The sequence below is a fragment of the Paramacrobiotus metropolitanus genome, unplaced genomic scaffold (genome assembly GCF_019649055.1).
Source record: "Paramacrobiotus metropolitanus isolate TYO unplaced genomic scaffold, Prichtersi_v1.0 Parri_scaffold0000001, whole genome shotgun sequence".
Taxonomy (NCBI): Eukaryota; Metazoa; Tardigrada; class Eutardigrada; order Parachela; family Macrobiotidae; genus Paramacrobiotus; species Paramacrobiotus metropolitanus.
In genome coordinates this window covers 3429082-3447356 of record NW_026570221.1, presented here as the reverse complement: position 1 = coordinate 3447356, position 18275 = coordinate 3429082, and the positions used below count along the sequence as shown (strand labels likewise).

The 18275-nt window shown below is 42.9% G+C and overlaps 1 protein-coding gene across 1 annotated transcript; it reads right to left on the bottom strand.

The window, feature by feature from the left end:
* Window positions 1–12854: 12854 nt before the first annotated feature.
* LOC129584778 (uncharacterized) lies at window positions 12855–18198 on the bottom strand. The gene is made up of 4 exons (XM_055477126.1): window positions 18066–18198; window positions 17566–17905; window positions 14108–15799; window positions 12855–13821 (listed from the first exon to the last, which is right to left on the bottom strand). Exons 2-4 carry the CDS (start codon window positions 17891–17893, stop codon window positions 13145–13147), a joined length of 2697 nt encoding a protein of 898 aa, XP_055333101.1. The 5' UTR covers window positions 17894–17905; window positions 18066–18198; the 3' UTR covers window positions 12855–13144.
* Window positions 18199–18275: the final 77 nt, after the last annotated feature.

Below are 18275 nucleotides of genomic sequence, written 5' to 3'. Positions count from 1 at the left end.
GGGTAGGAATTATTTCTCCATTGCGGAAGGCCACCGCATCGGGTCGTAGTGGTTCTATTTCTCAATTCTGAATCTTATACAAAAATGAATCCCTGAGTGTGGATTAAAAAAGGGGAAATCGGCCAGTCTCACCGTGGTTCAAATATTGAACAATAAAAATCAACATACATTTGCAAACAGAAAATGCTAGTTACAAGTCCATTTTCGAAAATTGAATAATAATATCAGCAATCCGTAATTACTGAAAGATAGAATTTCAATGCGTATAGATCACCAGCACTGGGTTCATACACGTTTATTTGTATAGCTCGTTGTTGCCAGCGAAGCCGAAAGTACCGTGGCAAAAGCTTCATCTGAAAATTTTTTGAATTAATTTTTTAGGTTGAATAATTATTTGTCTTAAAATTTAGGTAGTACTGACTTTTAATAGAAAACAATCAGAAAAAAACCAACGAACAAATAAAATCAAACGGACCTTGAAATTTAAAAATTAAGTAAACTAACAACCGGTGTTTTTGTGAGTGTTTGCTTGCAACTCGTGTGAATTTCTTTGTCTTGTGTCTGTGTACTAAGATCACGTTAACACAACTCCAATCCACAGCAATCTAACTTTATTGGAGGTGGATCTCACTCATACCTAACAACAGCTCCGTCACCTTGTGGCGACAGTCAGAACACTCCCACAATATTGCATTTTTACGTTTACTGGCGACAGACACAACAACATCGGCGGTTTTCCCGCACCATATTTTAAAATTCTTGGGTATTCGTATAGGTCGTTTTCACGGGCTCGTGGGTCGCTTGGGAATTTTCTTAGCAGCTTGATTGTAGCTGGCTTGACTGGCTTCGTTGTTCGTGGATGTAACTCTGGGCATGCTGTCCATAGATGGCGCGGCAGCGATCGGTGTCGAATGGACAAGAAGCAATGCGGACATTCAGAACTTCGTACCTTGTAATACGTTTCCAAAACAAGGCGATCGTCTTCACGTTTATACACGGTTTTACAAAAAGCCCATGGTAAATCTTTTGGATTCTTTGCAACGATAAAATTTTTTGTAAAATACTAATCAGACCGCTTTTTTTTATTTTATTTGGAAATACCAGCAGTTGCAGTTTACCCCTGCAATACTATACCGCATGGTTACATTTTTTTGCACCACCTTGTAACTACCATCATTGGGCGGTTACCACCATCACATGTACCTAAGTGTTCTCTTACGCTACTCCCATATATTTAACGAACTCATTTCACTTTGTCTCTTCTCGATTAACGTGTACAGCTTACACTCCTTATAATAAAAAAAACATGGCTAGGGTAGTCCATCATTAATAAACCTGTATACCAATAAAAGCCTTTACTATTACTTCCGATTGTTCATATGGTGTTGCCCTCGGCTCGAGTTTAAGTACCTTAACAGTGGAGTTTTTATCGACCATATTACTGCCAGTAAGGGGCGATCCATAAATTACGTACGCAGCGAACTAGGGAGGGAGGGGTCCAAAAAATGTGACAAGCTGTGACGGCCTTGGCGAACCCGGGGGAGGGGGTGGTCCGCTCCATGTATTACGATCGAACGAACCAGGGGGGAGGGGTCAAGCAAACGTGACGGACCGCTACGAAGGGGGAGGGGGTAAAAAATCGTGGTTTTCTGCGTACGTAATTTATGGATGGTCCCTAATACGATTGGCAGAAATCGCGCAGCTTGTACTGCCTTTGTTAAGCTGCACGTATACAGAATCGAAGGAGGACCCTTCCTTGTGAATTGGCAAAAGAGACAAGGCTAGTTATACTGTTCACTTAATGCACGGTCTATTGGCACACAATCCACCAGCGATTTCGGGTATTTGTAGTAAGTATAACATTGCTCAAATTTTCCGTGCACCAGCGAGCGGCCTTGGCAACAGTATATGTACATTGAGTAAAACTTTGAAGTGACGCGCAGTATGGAAATACGACAAATACCGAGTAACAAGATGGGCAGCTAAAGAATCATTACGGACACGCTCTTGTTCTTCAGTATTCCATAGAGTCCAGTTTAACTATTGAGACCAAGGCGGCGATCGTGCTCTCGGTGCTCCAACTGGACCGATTGGAAATGCGAGAATGTTGCCTGCGTATTGTGCAAATGTCCGGTCGGCTAAAATTTTTCAAATTGGAAAGCATAGAAGTGCTGGCGTTAGGCAACGTCCAGTCTGGCCGGTCTGCAGTTGTCGCTATACTGACCAAGCAGTCTTTGTGTTTTTTGTATCGTAACCGGTATCGACAACCCGGCTGATCTCACGGCAACGCGCCTCTTTGTCATGAAGATTGGATTTTATCGTTTATTTGGACGGAACATTTCATTCTGGCATCAAAACGCCCGCCTGGTGTGGCGGGAGGCAAGCCTACAAAAGCCTTGAATGAAGAAACAGCACATGCGGCCCATTTACGTAAGTGATTTTCCGCGCGCATGTGCTGGTGTCCGGTTTGTGACGAAGTTATAGAATAACTAATGTCATGTCGTGAATATTTACACGTGTGCAAACGGGCTCCTTGACGTTCGACAGCTGGAAACGCCAATCAAAGCCGCAATAATTTCTTTACCACCAGGTTATTTTTAGATTGTCGTTATCTTTGGGAAATCTTAGATAATTATCGAACGCTTCGGAGTACAATCGTGATATAATGAAAAAACTGGGCGGCTGTTCTTGCTATGGCCCAGTGATGATTAGTTCTTCATCGGTCTGTCAGGGCGGGCTTATTATTCAGCCCTCCTGTCATTGGTTGGTTTTGGGTTTTTTCCTGTCTGAGCATTTTCATGCGTTTTCATGGCTCTGTAAGGCGGCTGCGCTGCCTACAGAGACCAGTTGGTTTTTGGCTTGCGCCCAAGGCGCGGTGTGTGTTCAGATTTCGGCATTAAAAGCCTACATCCGGGTTTGCTTTCTTCCGCCGTCGATGGTCAATGCGCGCTTAGCCAGCGCCATCTGACAGGTCCGTAATGGAATAATTGCGAAGGCTGCATTTTGCACCCCCCCCCCCGTCTTCACCCTTTCTTCCATGCACCAGCCTCGTGCGGCACGGCAAACGTTTTGCGAGTACTGCAGAGTAACCCTGCACTTGACAGCTTTTTCGTACGATATGAGCTGTACGGCACTGTAGTGGTAGCACGACAACTCTACGACCTTCATTTCGCTGACCGACAATTTGATGACCGACTTGTTGCTGACTACCACAGCTTGCTGACCGACAAATCGCTGACCGACAGCTCGCTCTTCTACAAGCTGGCCGACCGACATCTTGCAGAAACTAGTTTGCTGAACGACAGCTTACTTGTCGGCCAGCGAAATGTCGGTAATCGACAACTCGCTGACCGACTACTTTTAGAAGACGAAAACTTGCTGACCGACAATTTGCTGACCAGTTCAACGCACATTAGCGATATTTACGCGAAAACTAGTATCTTCGTTGGTTTCATAAAAAGGAAGCAATACTATGACAGTAATAACTGAAATACAACCTTTTGCCATTTATTACGCCGTATTAGGTTCACGAGTATGTTATTGTCGCAACCAATATTAATTATTCATTAATAACTGTTAAAAATGTTTTGATAATTATACCAGTTTCATAGGTTTCTAGGTTTTTTTAGGTTTCTTAGGTTTCTTAGGTTTCTTAGGTTTCTTAGGTTTCTTAGGTTTCTTAGGTTTCTTAGGTTTCTTAGGTTTCTTGGTTTCTTAGGTTTCTTATTTTTCTTAGGTTTCTTAGGTTTCTTAGGTTTCTTAGGTTTCTTACGTTTTTCAGGTTTCTTAGGTTTCTTGGGTTTCTTAGGTTTCTTAGGTTTCTTAGATTTTTTAGGTTTCTTAGGTTTCTTAGGTTTCATAGATTTTTTAGGTTTCTTGTGTTTCTTATGTTTCTTAATTTTCTTAGGTTTCTGAGGCTTTTTGGGTTTCATAGTTTTCTTCTGTTTCTTAAATTTTATATGAAATTTGCTCGTACGCGTATCGAGCAGAAAAAAGGAGATTTGGACGACTGGAATTGTCAGAATGCTGCATAAGCCGGCAGCTGTTAATAGCAGGAGAAGTGGTTGTGGTATCCGATCGTAATCACCGAAATTGAGTTTTACAAGGATTTAATGAGTAACAGACTAAATTTGTGGTCAGCGAGTTGTCGGTATTTCCATAAAACGTCGGTCAGTAAAATGTCGGTCAACAATTTAGTAAGTAAGCAAGCTGTCGGTAAACATTCTGTCAGTCAAGAAATTGTCGTCAGTTAATCGTCGGTGTCAGCGAACTGACGTTCAGCAAAATGTCGTTCAGCGATTCGTTGTTTCAGCAAACTTTCGGTTCAGCATTTCGTCGGTCGGCAAATACTCGTCAGCAAGTTGTCGATCAGCAAGATGACCGTCAGCGAGTTGTCGGCGTGCCGACAACTCGCTGTCAAGTGCAGGGTTACTCTACTGTCAAGTGCAGGGTTACTCTACAGTATTTGCAACGGCTGCGTTGCTATTGGTTACCGGATGTAAGTATAATTTCTTATGCTGTTCGTGCTTATCGGCGGAATTACCACAAAAATGCCTGGCACTGTTAGCATCCACACAAAAGCCAACTACAGAGTATCTTAAAAGGCGAAGTCGCACTATTGTACACTGGAAGCTAGTGCAGGATATAATCTCAACTGTTTCCGGTTTTCTTCATGTTTCTGGCTTCCTATGACCAATTTAGCTTTGCGTAGATACTCCTCTACCATGGTCTGTGTATATAATAGTCCGAATTCCTGTATGAAATTACTAAAATCCCAGCGTGACGAAAATTTAAGCGGTGGTGCGGGTCTTCAATACACACTCTGCTGTACTGGCAGAATGCACACACACTCTGCTGCAATGACGCAGCGCCTCATGACGTTTTTCAATTTGATTGCGTCGTACTCTCCAGTCTTTCCGATCCGGTAGATGTTATCTTTGATTCCCAACATTCTGATTTTCGTTTGTATTAAAACTTTTCATTGAGCGATAACAGTGATTTAAATGGTTAACCTGAATAATAGTTCTTGATAGTTAAGAGTATTCAGCAGTTTAGTGAAGTATTCATTGTTGATCGGCACCTCTGTACTTGCAAACACTCTAGTCGACAACACAACAGCTTTGTCTCTGCGGACGCGAGCCTCTGTGGCAGCGATTATCACCCCAGCAATGTAATTTGACACTGATTTTTCTGAACACACTGGACACAAAATTTCATCGCATTAATACATGTTTACTTTTAGCCTTCTGACGTTCCAAGTGCCAAACACTCATTCGTTAACTCCACAGCTATCAAAACAGAGTAAGTGCGCAACAGGTATATCAGTGGTTCTTGAACACATCCGTCCGTATTTTGCCCTTTTTCTTCTTCGTGCTTGCACGCTCAACCCCTCTGTATATCAGAGTTTGCGGTTCACACACGAAAATGCATGCATTTTCGTCTGTACCTGAGCGAGCAAACCAGAGAGAAGGGCATTTTCATTTTTTTCAAAAACCACGAGGGAGCAATTACGTCATTATCTGTACGTAATAATAATACGTAATAAGTGACAATTTACTAATGCGACGCATGTTATGATACGCACACAGTAAATCACCCCCCGGGCACAGTTCAATGCCCAGCATAAATATTTGAGATAGTTTTTCTGAAATGGTGATGTTTTTCGGAAATCATCAAACAATTTGAGAATACCGAATATGGAAATTAGTTGCCTAACAATTGCAAGGGCAGCTTTAGAAAACCTTTTAATTGTGAACAATCTATGTAGAATGGCCTACCGTATTCCGAGAATCCCTGAAAAAACAAAGGAAGAACTGGAGGCAGAATTGAATGCGCTGAAAAAAGATCGTAGCAAGGATTTGGTTAGACTGGCCGAATATAAAAAGCGAACCTGTGAACTCACTCATGAGAACATTCTGTATAAACACCGCTTGACCGCCAGCAAGGTCACCCCGGACGAGGTTTTGCTGAACTTTGAAAACCGGGAGACCTGCGACGGATTGATCGAGTATTATTCCGAGATCTTCGTGTCACTCTTCGAGAAACGGAATAAGCTCACTCCCATGTCTAAGGCGCACGCGTGTTGGCGAAGGCAGATGGCAGACTACGTTATCCCTGGAAACCTGCCATCCGATTTTCGCTGCCTTCTAGACGCTCCCGGACCAGTGTATCCCCAGTACGTGTCCGTTGAGGAAAAACAACGTCAACAGAACATGAGATGGGGATTTTTACTAACTGTTCTAGATGATCGCTGTACTAATTTCGATGTTGCGCGCAAAGAGTTCGATAAAGATGAAAAAAGCACAACTGAGCTCGCTATAAATGGCATAGGATCAGAAATTGTTGCTAAAGTGAAGATTGCTTGTGTGAAGCTAGCTACTGAGCGTGGTAAGAACCGTTCCGCTCCTGCGAAACTTCTGTGTTGGAGTGATGTACTGAAGAAAATTGAATAAAGCGTTGTTGTATAGGAAGTCAGCACATTTTTTCCTTGAAACCCCAGGCAACAAGTTGTTCGTAAACATTATGCTTTTATGTCGTATGAATTGCAGATACGATGGGTGGATGCCGCTGTGTAGCACCCGGTTGCTTGAACGCTCGGTCGAAGAAGCAATCAGCGGCCGATTGTCCTCAAATGTTCCACAGATTTCCAGATCATAAGCTCCATAATTCCTGCTTCGCCCTATGGGCCTCTTTTATTAAGCAGGACCCTAGGTGGACTCCAAGCAAGAATACGTATCTCTGTTCGGATCATTTTAGTAGAGACGCCTATGAGGAAACTTCTTCAGGATGTTTTCGACTTCGACCAACAGCAGCACCGTCTGTATTTTCGGAAAATAGACCAGTTCCACTAATCCAGGAGCAGTGTCCTGCAGTCTTTGAATCGAAGCCTACAGAATTATTAAATGCGGACAAACGCCCGCCGTTGCTTATTGGTCGCGGGAAGCGACCAATAAATTCGTCCAGCGAAATTGCTCGAACGGAAAAAAGGCAGAATCTGAACGACAGCGTCAGTGAACTCAACGCTAGTTTTGGAGGCCTTTCTACGGTGGATCCTGTCGATGAGATCGCTCTTGATTTAGTGAATGTAATCTTCACCTTCGAAATGTTGGAAAACAATTTGGATTTGCTGCGTCTTCCTCTATTTTGGACGGCATACGTGGTACAGAAGGGGATGGCTGTGGTCATCGCTCGTGTCGATCCGGCGACATTTGAGAACCTTTTCACCATCGGCGTCCACAACTCATTGCAAAGCACGGTTCGCGTACGTAACAGGCTTTACACAGGAACTGTAATTACCGTGCCAGTAGTTTCCAGTTTTCAGCAAATTGTCGACTTATCGTTTACACTGGAGACCAGCACGCTGTCTCCGTCATTCGAAACAAACTCAGCCTGCGAGCTTACCTATTTGGGTAAGAAAGCCTGCTGCTTGTCGTGCAAGGAATTTCGGAAAAGATATATTTCCACTGCCAAGTATGTAAAAACCCTACGAACGCGCTCTGAATCGGCTTCTAAAGGTTAAAGAGCTTTGAAAGCGCGAGTTTCTCGACGGGATTCGAAGATCCAGAAGCAAGACAAAGAGCTCAAACGTCTGAGGAGTCTAGTAAAAGAGCTTGAAGAATCTAAAGTAGTCCCGGAAGAGTCCTGTAGCCTTTTGACGGAATTTGTAGAAATTTCCCGAAAGAATAAGCACGATCCCACTAAATATAACGCTGATTACATGGATTTTGCAATTCGGCTTTATTACTACAGCCCAAGGGCATACAGATTTTTGCTCGGTCGCGGAGTTCCGTTACCTCATCCCGGCACAATCAGAGTGCGCGTTTCTCGTTTTTCCAAAGATACGGGTTACGACAAACTTAGTATTCACTGTGTCGAACACTGGGCAGAAAGACAACCTGAAGGCGAACGTGATTTTACACTGACGTTGGACGAGATGAAGCTGAGCAGAAAAAATAGTCGGTACGTGCAGTCAGAGGATCGGGTTCTAGGAATGGTGGATTACGGGAAACATAACGCAGACCTTTCGGAAGAGCAGTTGATGAAACCAGCCGACCACGCTTTAGTTGTTGGCATTCGAAGTATCAAGCGCAAACTGTTTCAACCGATCGGAATTTTTTTCTCCAGTTCCCAAACTTCTGGGTTTATGTTAAAAAAGATTATCGAAGAAGGCGTTGAACTTTTGGATCGAACGAAAATACGGATTCGCGGATTTATATGGGATGCCGGAACTAACAACATGCAGGCAATCAAGAAATTCGGATTTAATGTAAATAAATACGACACTCCCACAGTTACGGTTAACGGCAAACCACGCTATATTATCGTGGACCCACCACACGACTGGAAAAATATGCGTAACGGCATGTTTAAACGGAACAAAAAAAACCGGTGATGTCACCAGTCGACCGTTCAAGGTAACGCAGAATGAGACGTCCTGTTCCGAATTCTTTAATCGACTTCTTATGTATTTTAATTACTTGCAGTTTGTGGATGAAAACGGTAATCTTTACACGGATGAAAACGGACGGGCTTTGTTAGTCGATTTTGGCCATTTTCGTCAGTTGTACGACATTGACACTCACGTTGATCGGAAGGGCATCAGGATGCACCACAGACTGACAAAGGCTATGGTCACCCCGGATGGTTTCAACCAGCAGAGGGTAAATTACGCTGCTGTACTTCTGTCGAAGTCCATGGCCACGGCGTTGAAATTGTTCGAACAGCAGCGCCTGATGAGCGGCACTTTGGCCACTCAAAAGTACTGTGAGTTCATGAACGGTTGCATTGATCACACAAACTCTTCCTACGGCGACAGGAACCCTGGACGAACTCCCATTCGTTTTGAGAATGATGGGCTCGAAAAACTTCAGGCCGATTTGGAGAGATTGCGCTGCTGGAAAAAAGTCGTTCCCAAGGAGGACCGACTTTGTGACCTTACAATAAACCACTTCGCCGTGACTATTGACAGCATCCGGAGGTTAGCTTTGGATCTGCTTGCTGAAGGAATGGATTACGTGCAAACCAAAAACCTAAACAACGACATGCAAGAGGTACTGCTTTGTGAAATATAGTTTGCCTTGCGATACAGTTTTGATGTTTACGCCGCTGTAAGAACATAAACGATCTTGATATTTTTAGAGGTTCTTTTCTCAGTGTCGGCAGTTGGGTGGTTCCAGTAACAATCCGACAGTTGAAAATATGTTGGCTATATTCCGGATTTTATCGTGCCACAACATCCAGAAGGCCTGCGAACATTTGCGCACAAATATTGAACAGACAGATGACGCATTGATTATTGGATCATTAAACGTTCTGGATTTGTCTGAGGAATTTTCCAAAAAACTGGAAGCCGCTAAAGCATTGGCACTGCTTTCGCAGTCTGAGCCCGATGTTCCGGAATTGGACCCATTAGTGAACGGTGCTCATCTAGATGACATTTCTCGAAATGTTGTTTATTATCTCAGCGGATTCACAAGTAAAAGGAAAGAGTTGGAAGCAGAAGTATGTGACTCTTGCCGAATGGAACTGTTTTGGTTGGATTGCTCGAACGGCACTCCTAATTTCGCTCAGTTGACCGAAATGAAGGATGGGGGTGGTTTAAACTTTGTTGGAAAACCGTTTCGTGATTTGATGTGTAGCCTGGAGACAATATTCCGTGAACGTATTGAGGAAGTATTGTACCTTTCTCCTCGCCAGTCCCTACTGAAAACCGCGGAAAAATTTGCGATGCCCGATTTTATTGCCAAGAAAAATAGTATGCGTTCGCCCTGTCTTGCTGAGTGCTCGTGGGCTGAGGTTTTTCGAAAAAGTGCATCTTATTACTTTCAAATAAGAATTCACTTTTATGCAAAATTGTTAAACGACAAGGTTGGTAAGCAATGGTCGAAAAGTTCTGAGTTCAAAAAACGTAAGCTAAAAATTCATGCTGGGGAATAATCGATGTTATCGCTGAGTCTGTGCAGTGCTAATATTTGCGCGAAAATTTCTAACAAACATGTCTTACGTGATACGGAGACTTGCGTGCTCGCTACGTTGCGTAGAGTTTACGTACTGCAGAGTGTGTATTCACGTGTGTAATCGTCCCAATACACCGCGCAGCAACCCAGTCACGCTGGGATTTTAGTAATTTCATACAGGAATTCGGACTATTATATACACAGACCATGCCTCTACCCTTAGATACTTACTCGTAGATCTGGATACTTTGCCTAGATACTTCTTTAGCTTTTGGGTCTCTTAAAGGACCAATAATTATTTGCTTGATTTTAAATTTCGCTACGCACCAACAGTTTCTGTTTCTTTAGGACTCTGGTACTATTTGTAATGCGTGCGTATCTGCACAAACATGCGCAGTATAATAATATGACAACATTGACAGGGTGACTCCGCGCAACAAGAGTTCGAAATGACACATTTTGCCGGTACGTATGACGATTCGGCAAACCCGAATCCAACACTGGATCCGGGTGCGCATCTCTGGTTCCGTGTCCGTTGTTCTCGTCGGGCGATTCGACAAACCATTGGGGCGATTCAGTCATGTTTTTTTAACAAATTGTTAACAAAAACAACACTGCACCTAGCTGCAAAATTCGTCGTCATTTCGATTATCTTATTTGCGTGTAATAAGCAGTCTTTAAAGTGGACGAAGAGCTCATAATAATTTTACAACGACTACTTAAGGGCCCGCGCTCAAGCTCGGACTTCGACTCGGACTTGGACTACTAAAACTTGGACTTGGACCAAACTTGGACTTTATATCTTTGGACTTGGACTTCCTCACTTGGACTTGGACTTCTCAACTTGGACTTCCAAATTGGACTTCCTAACCTGGACTTGGAAACCGGGACTTCTAACTTGGACTTCATCTTTTAAAAAACTAGTATGTCTAAGAAATCTGAGTAACCTAAGAAAACTAAGAAACCTAAGAAATCTAAGTAATCTAAGAAACCTAAGAATCTTAAGAAACCTAATAACCTGAGTTACCCAAGAAACCTAAGAATACTAAGAACCCTGAGATACTCAAGAAACCTAAGAAAAGTCCAATTTGAAGAGTCCAAGTCCAATTTTAGAAATCCGAGTTCAGAAGTCCAAGTGTGGTCCGAGTCCAAGTTTTGGTAGTCCAATTCCGAGTCCCAGTCCGAACTTGAGCACGGGCCCTACGTAAGCGTAATCAGACGGCGATTAGTAATCGAGGTTATTACGAGTACCATGACAGTAGTAAACAGACTCGCCGTGCGAGTACCATATCTGCACTAACTTACCTATTCATAAAAGCGCTAGTTTTATTTTTCTTTTTGTGTTCCGTGTTCCACTGTTTGTCGAATCGCCCTGCCACTTGCATGTATAGACTAAAAAACAGTAGGCCTTTGTGAAGCTGAAGCCATTGTGTACCATTGCAGTCGAATCGCCCTCTGAACCCATTTTGCTTTCGGTGACATCTGGTTTTTTCTTATGCACATTTTCACTTCAATATACACTTGGATTTATGTTACTGACACGAGCGATCTTGTTTTATCGCAGTGCTGTTTGCAACTTTCATATTGCATTGTATTATCGGGCAAAAGCTTAAAATTTATGGTGGAATTATGTTTCCGGAACTTGTTAGACTTATCAGTTATGACTTAAGGGCAACAAAGTGATTTCGTTAGCATTTAAATTTGGAAAGCGCACAGATACTTTGGATTCTCTCACATTTCGGTCACTTTGCGTATTGTTTTCAAACATTTGGAGCCAGTACTATACATCCTAATCTCTCAATAAAGCGGCCGGTGCGGCTGCTACCATGGCAGAGACGAAGAAAAACCACAAGCACAGATATTTGCGCGATAATTTTAATTTCTCTGCTTTGGTTTTTGAAACAATGGGCGTGTGGGGTAAAGAATAGAAATGTAAGATGTCTACGCTCGCCGTCGCTCGGTAAGATGCTTTTCGAGCGGACACAAGAGAAACGTTCCACTCAGTTTCTTAAACAGAGAATCAGTGTTGCTTTAATGCGAGGAAATGCCGCATGTGTTCAGGAAACGTTTTGTATCAGTAAGAGGCTGGATGAAGTGTATTATGTGTTGAAATGATAAAACTGCGTAATTTTGCGTTTAACCTACGTTATGGTGAATAACCCAATAAAGTCAGACTTCAAGAAGTATCTAGGCAAAGTATCCAAGATCTCCGAGTAAGTATTTAAGGGGAGAGGAGTATCTACGAGACTACGCAAAGCTAAATTGGTCCCAGGAAGCCAGAAACATGAAGAAAACCGGAAACAGTTGAGATTATATTCTGCACTAGCTTCCAGTGTACAATAGTGCGACTTCGCCTTTTAAGATAGTTGGCTTTTGTTTGGATGCTAACAGTGCCAGGCATTTTTGCGGTAATTCCGCCGATAAGCACGAACCGCATAAGAAATTATACTTACATCCGGTAACCAATAGCAACGCAGCCGTTGGAAATATTCGCAAAACGTTTGCCGTGCCGCACGAGGCTGGTGCATGGAAGAAAGGGTGAAGACGGGGGGGGGGTGCAAATTGCAGCCTTCGCGATTATTTTTATTACGGACATGTCAGATGGCGCTGGCTAAGCGCGCATCGACCATCGACGGCGGAACAAAGCAAACCCGGATGTAGGCTTTTAATGCCGAAATCTGAACACATACCGCGCCTTGCGCGCAAGCCAAAAACCTGGATGAAGTGTTGCGTAGTGTATTATGTTTTTCTTTTTATTGGTGTGAATACAGTGTTATTGCACAATGCGCTTTTTTGCGCATCGATCGGCGGCATAATGTAGGGCATAACTTGCTGTGCGCTTTCATATGATCTATGAAACTTCTGAACTGCGGACTGACTGGCTTTTTTAGTATTTTATCGCTTACGGTTAATTAAATTCGATTAAGTGCAGCGATGCCGCATTGTGTTATCTGGACCACTAAAATCAGACAAAAGGTACACACATCACACGCGCTTGATCATACTTCACGTTTTTTATCATACAAGCAGATGGAGGAAATAAAGACGCCGTGATAAAGACGCAACGGACTAGGGATGAATGGGGCATCATATAAATTGACAGATACCACCAATGAACCAGCTGTCGTACGGTCGTACCCATGGCCATAGGCACTGTCCAAATAAAGGTAGTAAAAAAATGACCATAATCAGTAGTAGTTTTTCCAGTACTCTGTAACACCATCAGGAAGTGGCTCACCCTCACGACTTGCTAAATACTCAGCGGTATCAGGTCCCGTTGCCCCAAGGCTTCCGTTTTCTAAGCTTTCGAGAAGCTCGGCGGCAGCCGGCCTTTCCAGTGGATTGAATTTTAAACATGTCTTAATGAACTCCTGGATATTGGTCGGTATCCACTCGTAAATAGAAGGTAGTTTCTTGTTGCTGCTGTTGAGGTGATATAAAATCGCCATTTCTAGGATCATGGGCTGATTTTTTGCGCCAGTATATAAGGGTGGTTCACCGGTAACCAGATGCAATACGACACATCCCAGGGTCCAAATATCACACTTTCTCCCCGAAAAGGTAAAGTCTTCCTTATTGGAATTAACTAACTCCGGAGCCGCAAACCGTCCATCCTGTTCCTGCCGCGAAGTCGCTTCGTGTCGTTTAGTGCGATCGGCTTCCGGCTGCCGTATATATTGGAAGCCTCCGATCTTGATGGTTCCCAGGAAACCGGCTTTGCTGAATACGATGACACTGCTGTCCATATTGCGATGGACAATGGCGTGTCCATGAAGATACTTGAGGCCTAGCAGCACCTCTCGAGTCCACTTTGCAATGACTTCGATAGAAAGTTTATATTTAGCCACGTCTTTGAATGAACCTCCTGAAAATAGCAACTTAATTGTAGGTAGTAAATGACTTATAAGTAAATGACATGCTCGTGACAGTCCAACAACTTCGCTAAAATAATACTTCGACACAGATCGTCAGCAGGCGTCGCCAGTGTATTTCTCCACTCACTAGATGTTCACGATTGCAGATCGTAAATTTTAATATTAGATTGATACGAGTATTACTTTGATTTGACATTCGTTTGCTATAAACAACATAATTCAGGGCTTTACAATTTAATGCTACATCTATGGTACAGTATGTACTATATAGCGTACCTGCACAGTGTTCCGTACAAACCTGCACCTCAGTCGGAAAGGCAGAATTGTCCGGCTTAATAAACCGACAGCCAAAGTTTTGCAGCATGTTTTTACTTCCGTCCTGCAGCGCTCGAAGTCTAGAAGCGCTAGCCAATTCTTCTGCACTGGATTCTATAGTCAATGCACCGATCAACCACAGAAAAGCTTTTGTCCACAACCTACGTTGCTTTTGCAGTTCGTCTGCCCCCTTGCCGTGCAGTGCAAAGCGCCAGATATCCACCACCTGTGGCTCAAGGTTACGAGAATGTTTGTACACGAGTTCTCCCAGCTGGTGCGGCAACATTACATCGTCACCCCGTAGAAACGGGTGATTCCGCACCTTCGTCAGCTCGAATGTCTCCTTTAAAAAAGTGTTATTTAGTGCAAAAAGTTCCTCCACTGATCTGCTCATATTCATAAAAGTATGATCATGTAGTTGTTGCAAGCTCCATCGTTTCGCTGGGTCCAGTTCCAAGCAGTGGCCCAAGAAATCCTCGCAAACATATGGAAGCGGTCCGTTCGAATCGATTTTCGGACCGATAACGAAACCGGTCTGCAGCTTTGCTCCGCTAAAAAATTTTTGCAGATTGGGAAGCAGCGGTTGTTCCATTTGAAAAATTTCAACATTGGAACCGATCCGAGCCCGTCGCACAAGCTTCGGCGGTAGTTCGTTGTTGATGAGGGAAATGGCCAAACATCCAAGTGCCCATGAATCCGTCTTACTGGTATTTTCGGTTGAGTCGGGCAGCGCTGCGATACCTTCCGGAGGAATGTAAACCACATTGAGGGAACCCTCAGTAATCCATGTCGTCCACAAACGTAGCAAATCCTGAACTCCTCCAAGGGTGGCCGCTTGATTGTCGTCGAAAGAAATGTTCTCAGGAAATATTCCTCCATGACACGTCGCTGACTCAAGGGCGGTGTCGATGACAGCGGCAATAACGTGGCGAATACGTTGTAGATATCTAAAGTTGCTATCATAGTTGTTGTTATGATAGTTGTTATCATTGTCCGATGCAGAAGGTTTTGATGGTACCGATAAACTGATTTGCGGCTCAAAATTTTCCTGTTGTGATACCAGTTCTTCCGCGCCTATTCTGTGTTCGGCAATTACTTCTAAACATTGTCGGATGCACATCGCTAGATATGCCGGAACAAAGTCCGTGACGAACGGCGCGTAACCTTCCATGACAAAGATAGCGTATTGGTTATCGTTTATGTTTTCGGCTGATATGGGAAGTTGAGAGTCCTTGACCAGCCACTTTTCATGTTTTCCTGTAATAAAGTTAGCCAGTTCCAGCATGATGCAGCCCAAACTCCAAATGTCAGTTTTCCGTCCGGGTAACTCTGCCGGTAACTGCGAAAACTTTCTTAGCATCTCCGGAGACATAAATCTTTTTGTTCCACGCATATGAGTGATATCTTTCGAACAGGTTTCTTCTCTCTGCATTCGTACCATGTCATCCAAATCTCCGATTAAAAAGGACGTCTGCCCAGATTTCACACGTTTTATTAGCACATTAGTCGGTTTTAGATCAGCGTGGATTATGTTGCGGCTGTGCAGGAACTCGACTCCTCTTGCAATTTCTAACATATGACGTTTTACAGTTGTGGCAGCCAGCAAGCCTTCGTAGTTTCGTAGCTTATGCAGAAGAGAAGCCAAATCTCCCTCTGGAAACACCAAAAGACAGTTCCACGTTACGAGTTTTTGATTTTTTTAGTTTAACCTCTTTCCTGTTTGCATATTTTGCATACATTACGGTAAAAAGTTTCAATAATCAGCGTAAAAATCCAAAAAACTGGGATGGTGACTATAAGAAATAGATCAGTTTATTCAGGTATAGATTTGTTTGACTGTTAATTACTTCGTGAGGCCACCACGTGACTAAAGTAGCGTAAATTTCTTTGTCCTAGTTATCTTTCGATGTTTCTCAAATTTTGTTCCCTCCGTGCGGTGTGCATACGGTTTCATATACTGCTCGCCCAGGTATATTAATTTTTAGAAACCACAAAATTAGCACGAATCATCATCTTAAATTTGAAAATCATCGCCTTCTTTTGTAAAACAAACTCCTTTCATAAGATTCAAATCATAAACTCTACAGATTATCAACCGGTTTCCAAAAAATCCAAATAAAATCAGTGAAAACTCGAGACCAGATGCAGAAGCGTGTGCGATCGACAGTACTCATGTAGCACGCCACATGGGCGGTCATCGACGAGCAATACACAGTCCGTTTCCTAATTTTTGGTTTAAAACTTCAACTGACTTACTGTAGGGCATGCAGTTGCATGCGCACTGTGATTGCTGTACTACCGCTGCATACTGATTTTAAACCTGAATGGATGTATCTGAACGCACAGAGCCGAAGCACTCGCATTCTCTGTAAGGCAGTGTATAAGCCACGCCACTTTATTTTTACCTCTGAACAAAAATCGCTGTCATCCTTACCGCCATCGTCTTCTTTGTTATCATCTCTGTCATGATTTCATCAATTAACATAATACAAGCTTGTATAATTAGTCATTTTCAGGCGGAAGTAGCATGCGCTAGCGTAAGTAACGATCGAAACAATTCCTAACATGTAAGGACTGTATGATTCTGATTTATGAGAAAAGCCGATTCCAGAAAATTAGTACGTATTACAAGCCGATCCGGAAAATTAGCGTGTATGCAAGCAACGAAAATCCAAATTCATGGTAACAGACAAGGTTTACGAATAATCTTCACACTACGACGCCCAAAGTCATTCTGTTTCACGGCTTTCACCTGCTGCATCCTATGGACAATGGCTGCCTAAATAAACTATTATCATAGACATACTACCTTGTCGCATTTATTAAAACTTCTATCGCTGCTGGCTCTTCATAGTTTTTTCAATTAATGGAGCCAGTGTATCGAGGTGATAAATATTGCAACCTACGGAGCTCAAACACAGCGCGAATTACACAGCTACCTTTGTAATAAATTTCCGAATAGGTTACTTCGCTTTATGCAATTAATTTTGATTTTTCAAAATCAAAGGTTAACCGAATACCACTACTTGCTCATGGGCATTTTGCCATTCGTAGTTATTGCTATCAAAATATTATTATCGACGTATTTCTAAATCTTTTCAGTATATCCACGGTCCACATATTCCTTTGTCAATTTACATTGCGCTGCTGATAAACAAAATTATCGAACACTGAGCAAATTCCAATTTATGTCGTCTTGTACGATCGTAAAGGCTTAAAGCTACCTCTTTTGCCACCAGGCCCACTACGCAACGTTGCGTGGACTATAACCGGGTTAACATGGTTTTACAATGGACGACGGGTAGGGACACCGGCAAGATTCAGAAGACGACTTAACGAGGAAATTTCTTCAAGGTTATGCTGGCGACTATCATTTTTACTGTAATTTTTTTCACACGGAAAACAAATAGAAACCTTACCGAGGTGGTAATCCATCATGATCTTGAAATAAGGTCCTCCTTGTGCTTTCAGGACTTCAACTTTATGATATGAAACCAAATTATCGTGCTTCAGTTGGAGAAGAGTTTCAATCCTTTTACGCCATTCATTCCAGCTCTCGTGGCAGATGGAGATTTTTGACGTTTTGTCCACGTAGACGACTTTGACTGCAACGGTCGTCTCTCCAATAAAATCGCCACGATCTGTGATAGTCCCCTTGTAAACAGTACCGTAGGCGCCTTTGGCGATGTAATCGGCCAGTGTGAAATCGAAACGGCCGAGTTCAATAGGAATATTGCTTGTTGCCATTTCGTGTGAAGTCTAACAAAAGCAGTTGAAGCCTCAAACCAGAGAATTCAAGAATCTAATAGATCAGCTAAATCTGAACTACCCAGATCCGAAAATGAATCGAATAAACAATATTTCCAGTTTCATACACATCTATTACAGCAGGCAAACGCAGCTTGTCTCACATTCTTACCGTCGTATCATCGGTTCAGGCCACAGCGTTATCTGATACATGACTGTACTCTGCTTGCTTGGAATGCTGCTTGGTACTCTGCTTGCTTGGTACTCTGCTTGCTTGGAATGCTTCCATATCGATTGCACCTCTAAGCCTCCGACAATTGCTCAAGATAAAAGTTCTGTATTCTAAGTATTCTTTATAATGGTATAAGATTACAGATTATAA